The sequence below is a fragment of the Trichomonas vaginalis genome, chromosome II (assembly GCF_026262505.1).
Source record: "Trichomonas vaginalis G3 chromosome II, whole genome shotgun sequence".
NCBI lineage: Eukaryota > Parabasalia > Trichomonadida > Trichomonadidae > Trichomonas > Trichomonas vaginalis.
Window position 1 is genome coordinate 14,785,379 of NC_067204.1, and position 13,593 is coordinate 14,798,971.

The following is a 13,593-nucleotide window of genomic DNA, read 5'->3' on the forward strand; positions in this document are numbered from 1 at the left end:
AAGCAGTTCCAGCAGCATTGAAATAATAGTTTACTTCATTGTTGAAGTTTGAGAAACCAAAGTCTAAGTCAACTTTGTCTTTGCAAAATTCGGCGAATGACGTTTGATTTGTTCCTTTACGTCTGTAATAGTGAATGGGTCTTGTGTTGGTGCAATGACTAAGTTATTTTTGCTTGGAGTAAGTTCGATAGAAATTTTTCCTGCCCAGTTTGGCAAGTATCTTAAAAACCTGAAGATGAGGAAAGATGACAAAGGAACTCTAAGTTTCAGTTTTACTTTAGTGGCAGCAGTTCCATCTGAACCAGAAAGGTTAACATAAACTCCTGGAACGTTAGGGTCAAGTCTTCTTATTTTCTCAATATTTGCATACTGGTCTGTTTGTTCTCTAGCTTGTGGTTGTACTGAGTTTCTCAAAGCGAACCATTCATAGTTTGCCCATGTTACTGTTTGAACTAAGTCAGAGTTAGAATATATCTTATATCCCATGAAAACTTCTGGAGCATATTGGTATCCGACATAGAAAATTCCATTGCAACCTTTCTTGTCAGACAACTTGGCAGAAGGTTTTATTTCAATGTCTTGTTCCACGTATAAGAATGAGTTGTCAATAGAAATAATATGAAACCTGTCGCAAGCAATATCTACTGTTGTTGAAGAACCTTCACCAAACTCACCTACATTTCCATAAGAAACAGCAGTTGTATATTCGTAAGTTCCAGGAACTATTTCTGACCTTCTAATGGCATTGTCGCATTCGTTATACCATTCGGAAACATTTCCGTTCATAGCATCCAAAACTGTTGGCGTTATATTCTGAGCGGCGTACATTTCATATGGGTAAAATATAGAATAGTTGGATTTATATATCATAATAGAACCCACTCGGACCAAGCTTTACTTTCTTCCTGACTGAGTTTTTAACTCTTCTTTTTCCTTCATTGCCACTACTTTCACTAGATGAAGTTACTTCTTCACTATTTTCACTTTGTTCTACTCTTCTTCTTTGGTGTCGCTTTTGGTAACTTGCCCTCTGCTTCAAGTTGTTGCATCTTTGCCTCATGTTCACCTAGTATGTTGTAAATTTCCCATGTCCTTTTTGCCTTTGGGCTCTGGTCGCCCACCTCAGGTAACCTATATCCTAGAAAGATTTTGTCATAGTTTGTATTTGAGTCTTCGCGTATTGTTTGCATGACTCTTTCCTGAGTTTCCGGTTCAAGCTCTTCAAACAGAGCTTGTCCATATGGAATATGCTCATTTCCAAATATATGTTTTTGTAGCCATTCTGGTTTTCTTTCCATGTTACCAACAATATCTTTTGTGAATGGGAAAGCTTTTACCCAATGTTTCAGTCTTGCGTCATTTATTTCTGTAGTTTCCAAAGGAGGGACTTGTTCGTTTCCTTCAGGCTCTTCTAGCTGTTGTTGCTGAACTATTTCTTCCATGTCTGGTTGTATCTGAACTTCTTCCTGTTGAGTTTCTTGTACCTCATCTGGTGGTATATAAGTTCCACCAGCTGGCACATATGTTCCATCTGCAGCATAATGTCCTACCTGACTTTTCGTTCTTAAGAAAGCATTTACTAGGTCTGTTTTGGTCTGTTGTAACTCTTTTTCTTGACTTTCCACAACAGTTGCTCTAACGGCGTCATAGGCACTTTGAACTGCCTGTCTCGTTGCTGCATCTGTTATTTTCGTCATATTTTGTGCTACTTCTTTTAACTCTTTGTCGAAACCTTCAGACTTCAGTTTCTTTCCAGATGAGAAGTCGTTCACTAGTTTCACCTTACTATGAAGAGCTTCGAAGGCGTTCTTAAAGTCAGCATTCATTAAAGCTTCATTTGAACTGTCTTCATCCGCTTGTATTTTTTGTCCTTATTGACCCTATAAGTTGGGCTGCTTTGGCGTTGGCTTGGCATCTAACCAGTCATTATTAGCTTTTATATATTCTGCGCTTTTCATTGCCTTTTGCATGCTGCGTCGTTATTTTTACTTTCTTGTGCTAAGTTTTCATACTGTACGGTTTGGTTTTGCAACTGTAAAAGTTTTTCTGCCTTTACATTTGCTTCAACTTCTTTTTTATACTCATCGCTATCCATATATGTCTTCATGGCTTTTTGTTTTATCTCTTCATCTTTCAGTACTTTATATTGAGTAGTATGGTTTTTCAAATTTAAAACATCTTGTTCCATTTTTGCTACTTCTGCTGCTTTTTCTGACACTTTTTTCGCATATTCCTCTGTACTTAGTTCTTTCAGTTGTTCTTCTTTCTTCTTTTTCTCTACGTTTAACTCATTGAGTTTCTTTGTGTGTCTGTCATATTCTAGTTTCTTTTCGTTTTCACTTATTTGTTTCTGTATGTCTATGTTTGACTTTTTGACATCTGTTATTTGATTTTTGAGTGAACTCAAATTCATTTGACTTTGAGGGTTATAAGCTGTTCCGTCTGCAGCTCCACCATAGCCTGCCATTTTCGCTAAAAGTGCCGCTCTTAAACCTCCACTCTGTGCACCAATAACTCGGTTTAAAAGCATATGGTTGCTTGACATTTGTTGCAACATAGTGGGGTCATTCATAATTTGTTGTTGCAACTGTTGTTGTGGTGTCAGTTTTACTATTGGATGTTTCAATGCTCTCTTCCTCTTACGTATATTCTTACGTAGCTTACGTGGCATTTTAAGTGAAGTTAAAAAGCGGTTTTTGACAGTTGTTTATATCCCACTTCAGGGTTTGTATAAAACTCTTTCCATCTCATATTTGCATACCATGGTGGCAAACCTAACGCAGCGTCATTTGACATGGCAGTTTGCATTTGTACATCTGTTGGCACTTGACCATAGTTTGCCATTGCAGTTTGTATTCTAACTTCATTTGGAATATTCTCTGGGTTTGGTTGTCCAGGTTGCTGTGCATTCGCTAAGTTCTGTGCGTCCATTTAATATTAGATAAAAATATCTCTTACGAGTACATATGCTGAACATTTGCAGGCATTGGTTCATCTTCATATTCTCTGTACTTTTCTGCCACGTCAAAGAAATAAATGACACAATGGAAAAAACCTAAAACAAGTAGTCCGATTTCAAACCACATTTACTTACTAATAAAATTTCTTTGTTATGACACTTTCTCCAGTTTATAGGACCTCTCTCATATTCTATCTTGTCATATATAAACTCATAGTCATGTATGTCCTCTAACCATTTCATGACACTTTCCAAACCACTTTTATCGGATGTAAAGTAAAAGCATGGATGGTTATGTAAAACGTCTAAAGTTTCTAAAGAGTCTCTCAAAGTCCAGTCTACTTGGTATTGAAAATCCCATGTGTTATAGAACGGCGGGTCCACTATAAAGAAAACATTTTCCTTGTCTTTATATTTTTCATACAACTCTGTCCAATGACATCTCACAAACTCTATACCCTCAATATATTTTTCTATGTCCTCTTTGAAAACATTTGTATAGTTAAGATATAAAACTTTTGACATAAGTGTTTCAATGTCATGAACTCTTATAGAACCACTATATAATAGTCTAGCAGATATACTATCCCAGTCTATATATTCTGCTTTTTTCAAAACCTCTCTCACAATATTTTTCTTATCTAATGGTATACGTTCCATCTTACCTATAGGTATCTTTTCTTTTAACTCTTTCAATATATTGTTTGTGTCTGGTATATGTTTGAGACGGTCCATATAGTTGTCGAAGTCATTGCATATAATCTTTGAGTCTGGGAATATTATATGGCACAAATGGGATATATAGAAACTTCCACCGAACAAATCTACAAATGTTAGACCATTCGGTAGTTTCTTAAGTTCTCTCAATATAATATCTTTACATTTACCCTTATTTCCAAAGAACGGTAACGGTGGTTTTGTAAAATTCATTTATATATAATAATAAAAATGTTTTTCCCTGAAAAGTGACAGAAAAGTGACAAAACATTTACGAAGAAGTCTTGACAAATTCAAGAGGTGAGAAAACAGGTGAAAAAACAGGTGAGATCTCACCTCTTCACCTAAACATTATTTTTGGGTCCTTTACACTCATTACGAAGAAGTCTTGACAAAACATTTACGTTCATGTTTGACAAAACATTTACGAAGAAGTCTTGACAAATTCAAGAGGTGAGAAAACAGGTGAAAAAACAGGTGAGATCTCACCTCTTCACCTAAACATTATTTTTGGGTCCTTTACACTCATTACGAAGAAGTCTTGACAAAACATTTACGTTCATGTTTGACAAAACATTTACGAAGAAGTCTTGACAAAACATTTACGAAGAAGTCTTGACAAAACATGTACGTTCATGTTTGACAAAACATTTACGAAGAAGTCTTGACAAAACATTTACGAAGAAGTCTTGACAAAACATGTACGTTCATGTTTGACAAAACATTTACGAAGAAGTCTTGACAAAACATTTACGAAGAAGTCTTGACAAAACATTTACGAAGAAGTCTTGACAAAACATTTACGAAGAAGTCTTGACAAAACATGTACGTTCATGTTTGACAAAACATGAAAACATATATAATTTGTGAAAAGCGACACATTATATATAATGTTTTCGACCCAGAAGACTAACAATTTTCCGAATAAAAACTTCATTTATAATAAAACATCTTCAGGGCTAGAAGGCACGAAGTGCCTGGAAGCCCCACTACCCTTTTTTTTTTTTTTTTTTTTCTTTCTTTTTTTTTTTTTTTTTTTTCATTTAAATTATAACAATTATAACAAACATTTATTTTTAGGTTATCATGCTCTCAAAACACAATCTTATTTAGTTGTTGGACTTGCTTGCGTTTGTGATTACATGGCAGATGGTTCTCTCCTAGATTATCTAGTGAACAATGGAGAAGGCGAACAAATTTGGTGCCAAACATTACAAGTTCTGACATTCTTCCCTTGCGAAAGTAATAAGATGAATATTTTATTCAAGAAGATCCTAAACAAGAGGAGTTTAACATATAATGATAGATATCTTGTTTATGCAGTCACGAAAGTTAAAACCCAAAGATTAGTTTCAAATTCTAAAGATACTTTGGATGCTTTCAACAAACTTAAGATGCTTAATGAACAGAGTAAAGCAACAATGAAATCATTCTGGGATAAAGCTTCTTGCCAAAGCGGATTCTTAACAAAGTTTAAGGGTGCGCCCGGGAGGATCATGTAAACTTCAGAATTTAGAACCTTAATTTTTAAGCAATAACTTGGTACCTAAATAGGTAGGAAAACTCTAAAAATATCAAAAAATACAACTTGGCTCCATAATAATCCTGTCATGGTGGCTGTTTGTATCCCCTAGTATTTTCCTCTTGAATCTCTTTTTCTGTCGAAATTAAATTCAAATCTCAGAAGTAGAAGTGAATAATCGACTTATTACTGCTATTATACGAATAAATAAATTCATTATATTATTTTTATTTACATAATATCTGTTTGAAGTCCATAATTCTATAAATTTTTCTTCAAAAACATTACAATCTTGATAGTTTTGATACTGTTTAATAGGTTTTTGGCACCTTATTTAGTATTTACTACGTATAGAGTCGATCTGAACTTAATTTTCGGAAATTTAAAATATTTATTATAAGTAAAATCTGATTTGAAATTTATGTTTAACTACTCATATCTTGCATTATCCTGAGTAGCTTTTGTAAAAATTCATCAAAAAAGATTTTAACGTGCTTTAATTTTTATTTTTTAAAATAATGCATATTATTATATAACTAGCATATTTACAAATTTTAGTGCTTTCAAAAATTTAATCCTCCTCCTCTCAAATAAACGTACATCCGGGTGGCCTGTTTTTTGCAAAAAATAAAATTTCATTTTTTATGCTTAAAAAGTCAGAATTTTTATTTGCTTCTGGGATATATGATGGCTATATCAGATGCCCATTCTTTTTGATACTCAACATTAAACATAAAACTTAGCCGTTAAGGCTCTTCTGAAAATATTTTTTTTCCGAAAAATTTTCGAAAAAAACCAAAAAATTTAAAAATCCCCGAATCTGCAGGGATTTTAAAAAATTCTTTTTAGTAAAACTTAAGGATATTGTATCAGATATATTGGTATGGGCAAATTCAATTTTAATCCAATATTCATCGAGATATTAAGTTAACGAAGCTTTCAAAATTGAGAGGGTAATCCTCCTCCTCCTCTCAAATAAACGTACATGCGGGTGCACCCTTAATGGTATTATTGAAAAAACAAAGAGAACATTTGATTTCACATTAACAAACAATCCAAACAAATTGAGAATCATCAATGAATATGTTGACTTTTTGATTGAAGTATGTGGTGATTTTGATCGTGCAATCATTCAAAATGTTAAAGGAGAAATGATTCAGGATGGAAAGAATTTCTACATGGATCAATCTTACAGATCATTGATTGGATATTTCCCTAAGTACATTAAAAACCAACTGTTTGATAAAAAAGGAAGAAGAATCAAAAAGATTACTGACGAACAAAAAACTACAAGTTCCCATGGTTCATCAGATTCAGTAAACTTCTCCGAAATTGAGATGGAGGAATTTGTTGAATCTAATATCATCAAAGGATCAAGAGTCAGATTAGCTTTCTACAGATCAATCAAAGATCAGAGACCAAGCCATGCAACGTTGATATTAGACTTTGCAATGATATGTTTCTTCGTGATAATTGCCGCCTTCGTTGGTTTCTATGTTTGTGCAAAATTAACTTTATCTTGGAGAAGAGACGGAACTGTAGATATTGGAAATATGGCAAAATGAGCTTTTTATTCTCATTTTTCATTGTTCTTTGGCTTATTGAAATGGAGTGTCTTAACAAATAGATTCAACAATGATTGGTCAGCATTAGGTGATTTGACATCAGATCAAAAATATGTCATAGAAATTATTCCAAAGAATTATAATTACATTCAGAAGATGTATTTTTCATTGAATCAAATTAGAATACTAATGAATGGTATTTTGAATTCTTTAGCATTGATAGGACAAGGAGATAATGCATATGAAGCAGGTCCAGAAATAATCACAGAAGTTTCAAAGATAAACGTTTGTTCCAATGGAAGAAAAGTCAATGAATTTAATGCTTCTCTTTTAGATCTTCTTGTATTCTTAGCTTTTGATTATAACTGGATTGCTGGAGACTTGAATCTTGGAATGTATAAGCAAAATATTTTCAAGGATGATTTCTTTTGCCAAGCAACATTAAATGTAAATTCTGTGACTGTTCATTCATTTCAATCATTGAAATCTTTGCTCTATTATGGATTAGAACATTCACAGAACTACTCAAAGCTCTTCTTAATTTGGTTGATAGCAGGTGCAATTTGCATTTCATTGGCGGCGACAGTTCCGGTTTTTCTTGTTATTTTAAGTTATAAGAATATGGTAAACAAAGCAATGAAAATGCTGCTGAACTTGAACGCATCGATCAAAGAACAAGCTAAAATCCAACTTCGAATTGATAATTTGAATAATAATGATACACTTACTGCTCAAATTGACAGAAGTCATGATGCATCCCCATCAGTAGTTCCTTTAATTAATTTCATCATTGTTGTTGGAATTGTAGTTATGTATGCATTCGAATGCAATACTGCAATAAAGTTGAATGATTCAACAAGTTTATTCACCAAATGGTTCTATCTTTCAGCTCAAAGAATGGTAACTATCAATGAAATTGCCTCAAATTGTGTTCAACTCGTTTTATTAGGTGATAGAAATCTTGAACAGAATGTTGTAGATCAAGAGGAAATGGAAGAAAGAACAGAAGAATATATCCATGTCTTACAACTCCTAACAAGTATTTTAGTTAATGGAAATGAAACTCTAAAAGCATCTCTTGGATATGACAGTACTTTAGACGCCTATCAAATATCAGATACATGTGATTTAGGCTACAATCCTAGAACAGTTCATGATATGTATGCATGCACATCATTAAGCAAGCAGTTGGTAATGTTTGAATCAATTATTGATAATATCCTAAAGAATCATCAAAATTATGGTGGTTCTTTGAATCAAGAATATCCACTTAATTTGCTACACATTTTAGAGTTTCACATCTTTCCAAATATCCTAAGAGTTTCTGATAGAATTGCCGAATTAGTTGAGAATTATTTCGATCAAAACATGCTCATTATGTTGATTTTGACAATCCTTGGATGTGCATTGGCATTTGTAAACTTTTTGTTATCACTTTCATACAGAAATCAAATGATTACAACTTACAGATTGCTATTAGTTCTATTCCAGAGATTACCACCTGAAGTTATTATCAATAACAAAGAAATTCTTGACTTCTTCACAAGAAAGAAGAAAAATGATGACGAAGACAAAATGTCAGTCGCAAAATCAATTGTTTACAAAGCAAAAGAATGCATTGTTATCACAAACGAGAATGCAATTGTTGAAATTGTTAATCAAAGTTACACAGATAATACAGGAATCCAACCAGATCAGATGCTTGGCCAAGATATTTTGAATTTCATTGCAATGGAAGACAATGATAAAATAAATCAACAGATTCAATTAATGTTGAGTGGACAAGGATCATTATTCTGGCAAGATCACATTAAACTCATTAACGATAATAACAAAGCAATTCCATTCATTGTTCAAATGATCGGAATGAAAGATAAGGAAAATTCAACAAAGGTCGAATCAATTGTTTTCATTCTTACAAACGAAGAAGAAGAAATTAAGAAATGAAAAGATGCAGAAATAGCTAAGGCAAAATCTGAAAAATTGCTCTATCAAATCCTTCCAAAAGATATTGTCGTAAGATTGAATAGAGGTGAAACAGATATTTCATTTATAATTCCAAGATGTTCGATTTTCTTCATTGATATAGTCAAGTTCTCTCAATATTCCAGCCTTTTAACACCTTCTGATATTATGTCAAATCTTTCTACTGTGTTTGCAACATTTGATAAAATAATGGCGGAATATCCTTCAATTACAAAATTCAAGTTAATTGGAGATGTTTACATGGCTGCAGCAGGTTTATTCCAAGACCCAGAGGATACATCAAACAAGCATGCTGAAGATGCAGTGAAAGTCTGCATTGCTGTTCAAAGATCTCTAGAAGATATAAACACAAGATTGAATTCATCTCTCGAAGTCAGAATCGGTATAAACAGTGGTGGACCTCTTATTGGTGGTGTATTGGGCACAGACAAACCAACATTTGATATAATTGGTGATCCAATCAATATAGCTGCAAGGTTGCAGTCAACTGATATCCCAGGAAGAATCCATATTTCCGAGAAGACAAAAGAACTTATTCAAGAATTAGATTTTGAAATAGAAACTAGAGGCCCTGTTTTCCTCAAAGGAAAAGGGCAGATGATGACTTATTTTGTCTGGGATAAGCAACATAGTACATCAATCGAGATGATCTATTCAAAGGATTCATTTGATGCATAAATATCCAAAGATGGATACTGTAATTATAATTATAAATTTCTTATATTGAATATTAATACTACTATTTTAATTTGAATGCCCATAAGAGTTATTTTTGATTTTAGTCGTATTTTGCTTGATTTGGTAATATTTTGATTTGAATTTCTACAATTTCGGTTCAAATGAATTGCTACAGTAGTTATTTCTTATTGGTATCAAAATATATATGCTTTAAAGCATTATTTTGGTGAAATTATCAATTAATACAGGATAAAATTGCAGTTAAAAAATCGAAACCTCAGTATCTTCAATATTTTGTTTATTTTATATAGTTTTATAATAAACAGATGGTTCATTAACCGAAATCTAATTTCTCGAATTTCGAATGAATTCAAAAGAAAAAATACAGTCTTTCACTATCATAGTTATTCACATAGCTTCAAATAACATTGGGATTTCATTTTAAGCTATGTAATTATCATAAAATCAACCATATTTACTCAAATTCATTATCTTTAAGGTTGAAATGAGATTGGAATCAAAATGACATTTTAGTGTTTATATTTGTAACACAATGATATTGAACGGCTATGCAAAACAAGATTTCACAAATAATTTAAACCTATTCGTACATTTCGCTGACCATTTCGTTTGGTATAAACCAAAAATAAATATACATCTTCCGGGCACATTCAGAATGGGTTAAGGGAGGCTTACGACCAGATAAGGTTCTCAATTTTTTGTGAAGTTTACAAGAAAAGTGAGATTCGTTAAGCGTTTTTCTCGTTGAATATTCAGTTTTCCCGAATTTTAGTTATTCATAAAGCACCTCTATATTATCCCCTATCTACCGATATGATTATTTTTCAAAAAGCTAGCACATTAATGTATAGATCCAAGGTGATGTGATTTTTGCATCCCTGGGATGGACGATACACCCAAAGTGTCACCTTTTTGGGATAACATGAATTTTAAATATCATGAGAGTTCTGCAAACCATATGCACAATATCTATTCAGCCTGACTTCTTGTATATATGAGTTAGACTTCTTAAATATTGTGCTTGGGGCGATATAAGCATTTCCGAGATTACCATCGTGCTCTATAGTATGCTACTTCTCCCTGGTTCTAGCTCAGTTCCAAGGATATTGGCGTTCAAGGATTTGGCAAGGTCCTTCCGAAGTCTCTCATTCGATGAGAGATTTCGGAAGAATCTTGCCTTAAAGTACTCCAACTCTTGTTCTTTTGTTCCTAAATAGTGAGAAAAGTTATTTGACTACTTAAGGTAGAGATTATCCGAGGTCCCTCATTTGATGAGAGGCCTCGGATAATCTCTGCCTTAAAATTGTACACTTGTAGTCCATGAGAGTGTAAGTATACATTGATAGGACAGCTTTCTTCTGAAGTCTTAGATTTGATAAGAACCTCAGAAGAAAACTGTCCTATTTTATAGTAAAAGGAGTTTCAGGAGCTCCAAAGCTCCCTTTCGTAAGGATTAGGAGCTTTGGAGCTCCTGGTTCGTAGATGTGTTTCGCATCTTTCATCAGCAAAGGACATTTACCATCTGGGACTCTGTTGATGGAGACTCAGGAGCTCCAAAGCTCCCTTTAGTAAGGATTAGAAGCTTTGAAGCTCCTGGTTCGTAGACGTGTTTCGCATCTTTCATCAGAAGAGGCCCAAATGGTAAATAGCCTCTGCTGATGAGCTTCAGGAGCTCCAAGGCTCCCTCTCGTAACGATTAGGAGCTTTGTAGCTCCTGAAGGTAAGGTAGGATTGCTCTGATCTCTAATCAGTAGATGCCATGCCTCATTATGAACTCTACTGACAAGAGATCAAGAGCTCCAAGGACTCCCTTTTTAGTTAGTGGCGTTCTCACAATTTAGTAGGATTGCTGATCCTACTAATGAAGTGATCACTTAGTATACGTTTTGAATAAATTGAATTTTTTTTAGAATTTAGTATTTTTTATAGACATCACATGTATATTATAAATACATAAATATATTCTTTAATTCAAAAAATTCAATTCGGTTTTGGGATGGGTATCCCAGCCCCAAGTATTCAATTTTATTCAATTTTTAAAGAATTTTGGGTTGGGATGCCCAGACCAAAACAAGCTTTATATTTTGATGTGTAGATACGTATGTGTGCATCATTGTTGTGTTATATATTATGTTTTTAATGAAAAAAAATCTGATTCAAAAAAAATTATCACTAATTAGTTGATAATATAAAGAAAAAATAGATAAATTGTATGTTTTGAGAGTATTTATCCACATTCACTCATATGAATTTCATTAAATAGTGTCTTTTTACTCCCAAATTTATTTTGAATTATTGAAATCAAAGAAAAAAAATCAGAAAAATTTCTCGAAATTTTTATTTTCAAAAAAAATTTGGATTTTATATTGAAAACTGACACTGGGAGGACGATAGGGCTGGGATTGGAGATACCCCGCTCACTTGGGAAAAATACGGATCTATACATTAATGAAAAAAGATTTTTTTCGAAAAAATTTTAAATTTTCTAGGCATTTTCGATAACGTTTTTTTATACAAAAGAACCAAAAAAAATTTTTTGAAGAATGATTTGGATAGAATACTTTGCGAAAATTATTTTTATTATAATTTTGGTCGATAAATACTGGCGGATTCAATTTTGGCAAACCTCCAAGATTTCATTTTTGGACGATTCCGAATGGTGTCCTTTTTGAATTTTAATTGAAAAAATAGATTTACCGATATATGGAGATACTAAAAAACATAGTTTAAAAATTCTATGTCAAATCGTCACCTTTTTCACACTTTTCACAGCAAATTTTTATAAAAATCTAATTGTAAATTAATGGACAATACATTGTACTAATTTACTTTTTCAAAGCTGTATCAATTTTTTGAGAGAAATTTTCAAGTTAGGAATTTGGATGAAAAGTGAAGATATTTCCAAATGTGTTATTATGTAGAGCTATATTTCTCAAATTGAAACATTTTTCTTTTTCATAATTTTAATGTAAAAGAAACACATTTCTACAACTTTTAACAACATATTCTATTGTACAGTCGCCACGCACATAGGTTAAAAATTATAAAGTCTCCTTAAACAAACGTTAAGATTCGCTTATTCAAGATAATCAAAAGCGTTATATTCTCAAAATCAAATGAAAACACGACACATATTATAGCATACTAATGGTATTTAGTTTAATACAGATTTCAATAAAATTTTCTCATCATATTCATCATAATAAAATTAACTTAATCAGTCATGTATGTCTTATGATTCAACATCGCTTATTCATTAGAATACTTTCTGTATGAGTTTTAGTTTTGAAATTATAGTATTGAGTTAATTTGAGATTAGAAGTTTAAATTTTTGAAAGAATTAGGAAGTTTGAGCGGTAGGATATGAACCTTTATACTGTACTGAACATTTTTAGCTTTCATCAATTTTTTTGGTTTTCGGGACCTTGGGACCTTGCGAAGTTGCATTTTTCCTTCAAGGTCCAAAAAGTGACAATTGGTTGTAAGCCTCCCTTAAGGGTGCACCCGCATGTACGTTTATTTGAGAGGAGGAGGAGGATTACCCTCTCAATTTTGAAAGCTTCGTTAACTTAATATCTCGATGAATATTGGATTAAAATTGAATTTGCCCATACCAATATATCTGATACAATATCCTTAAGTTTTACTAAAAAGAATTTTTTAAAATCCCTGCAGATTCGGGGATTTTTAAATTTTTTGGTTTTTTTCGAAAATTTTTCGGAAAAAAAATATTTTCAGAAGAGCCTTAACGGCTAAGTTTTATGTTTAATGTTGAGTATCAAAAAGAATGGGCATCTGATATAGCCATCATATATCCCAGAAGCAAATAAAAATTCTGACTTTTTAAGCATAAAAAATGAAATTTTATTTTTTGCAAAAAACAGGCCACCCGGATGTACGTTTATTTGAGAGGAGGAGGATTAAATTTTTGAAAGCACTAAAATTTGTAAATATGCTAGTTATATAATAATATGCATTATTTTAAAAAATAAAAATTAAAGCACGTTAAAATCTTTTTTGATGAATTTTTACAAAAGCTACTCAGGATAATGCAAGATATGAGTAGTTAAACATAAATTTCAAATCAGATTTTACTTATAATAAATATTTTAAATTTCCGAAAATTAAGTTCAGATCGACTCTAT

The 13,593-nt window shown here is 32.4% G+C and overlaps 4 protein-coding genes across 4 annotated transcripts, besides 4 other annotated features; 2 read left to right on the plus strand and 2 right to left on the minus strand.

Moving 5' to 3' along the window:
- Positions 1-774: part of a mobile genetic element that runs on past the window's edge.
- A 206-nt stretch (positions 775-980) lies between these two features.
- Positions 981-1,190, minus strand: TVAGG3_0546050 (protein of unknown function, DUF4106 family; the record flags this gene model as incomplete). The annotated part of the gene is made up of 1 exon (XM_051238024.1): positions 981-1,190. One exon carries the CDS (start codon positions 1,188-1,190, stop codon positions 981-983), a length of 210 nt encoding a protein of 69 aa, XP_051095848.1.
- Positions 1,191-2,177: 987 nt separating this feature from the next.
- TVAGG3_0546060 (protein of unknown function, DUF4106 family) lies at positions 2,178-2,671 on the minus strand (the record flags this gene model as incomplete). Its single annotated transcript, XM_051238025.1, has 1 exon — positions 2,178-2,671. A coding segment is annotated over one exon (494 nt), but the record flags the coding sequence as incomplete, so codon positions are not given.
- A 2,482-nt stretch (positions 2,672-5,153) lies between these two features.
- Positions 5,154-6,197: a mobile genetic element.
- Positions 6,198-6,952: 755 nt separating this feature from the next.
- On the plus strand, positions 6,953-8,710 carry TVAGG3_0546080 (guanylate cyclase protein; the record flags this gene model as incomplete). Its single annotated transcript, XM_001318110.1, has 1 exon — positions 6,953-8,710. One exon carries the CDS (start codon positions 6,953-6,955, stop codon positions 8,708-8,710), a length of 1,758 nt encoding a protein of 585 aa, XP_001318145.1.
- A 228-nt stretch (positions 8,711-8,938) lies between these two features.
- TVAGG3_0546090 (adenylate cyclase protein) lies at positions 8,939-9,427 on the plus strand (the record flags this gene model as incomplete). Its single annotated transcript, XM_001318109.1, has 1 exon — positions 8,939-9,427. The coding sequence occupies one exon, from the start codon at positions 8,939-8,941 to the stop codon at positions 9,425-9,427; it is 489 nt and encodes a 162-aa protein (XP_001318144.1).
- Positions 9,428-10,294: 867 nt separating this feature from the next.
- Positions 10,295-11,891: a mobile genetic element.
- A 1,053-nt stretch (positions 11,892-12,944) lies between these two features.
- Positions 12,945-13,593: part of a mobile genetic element that runs on past the window's edge.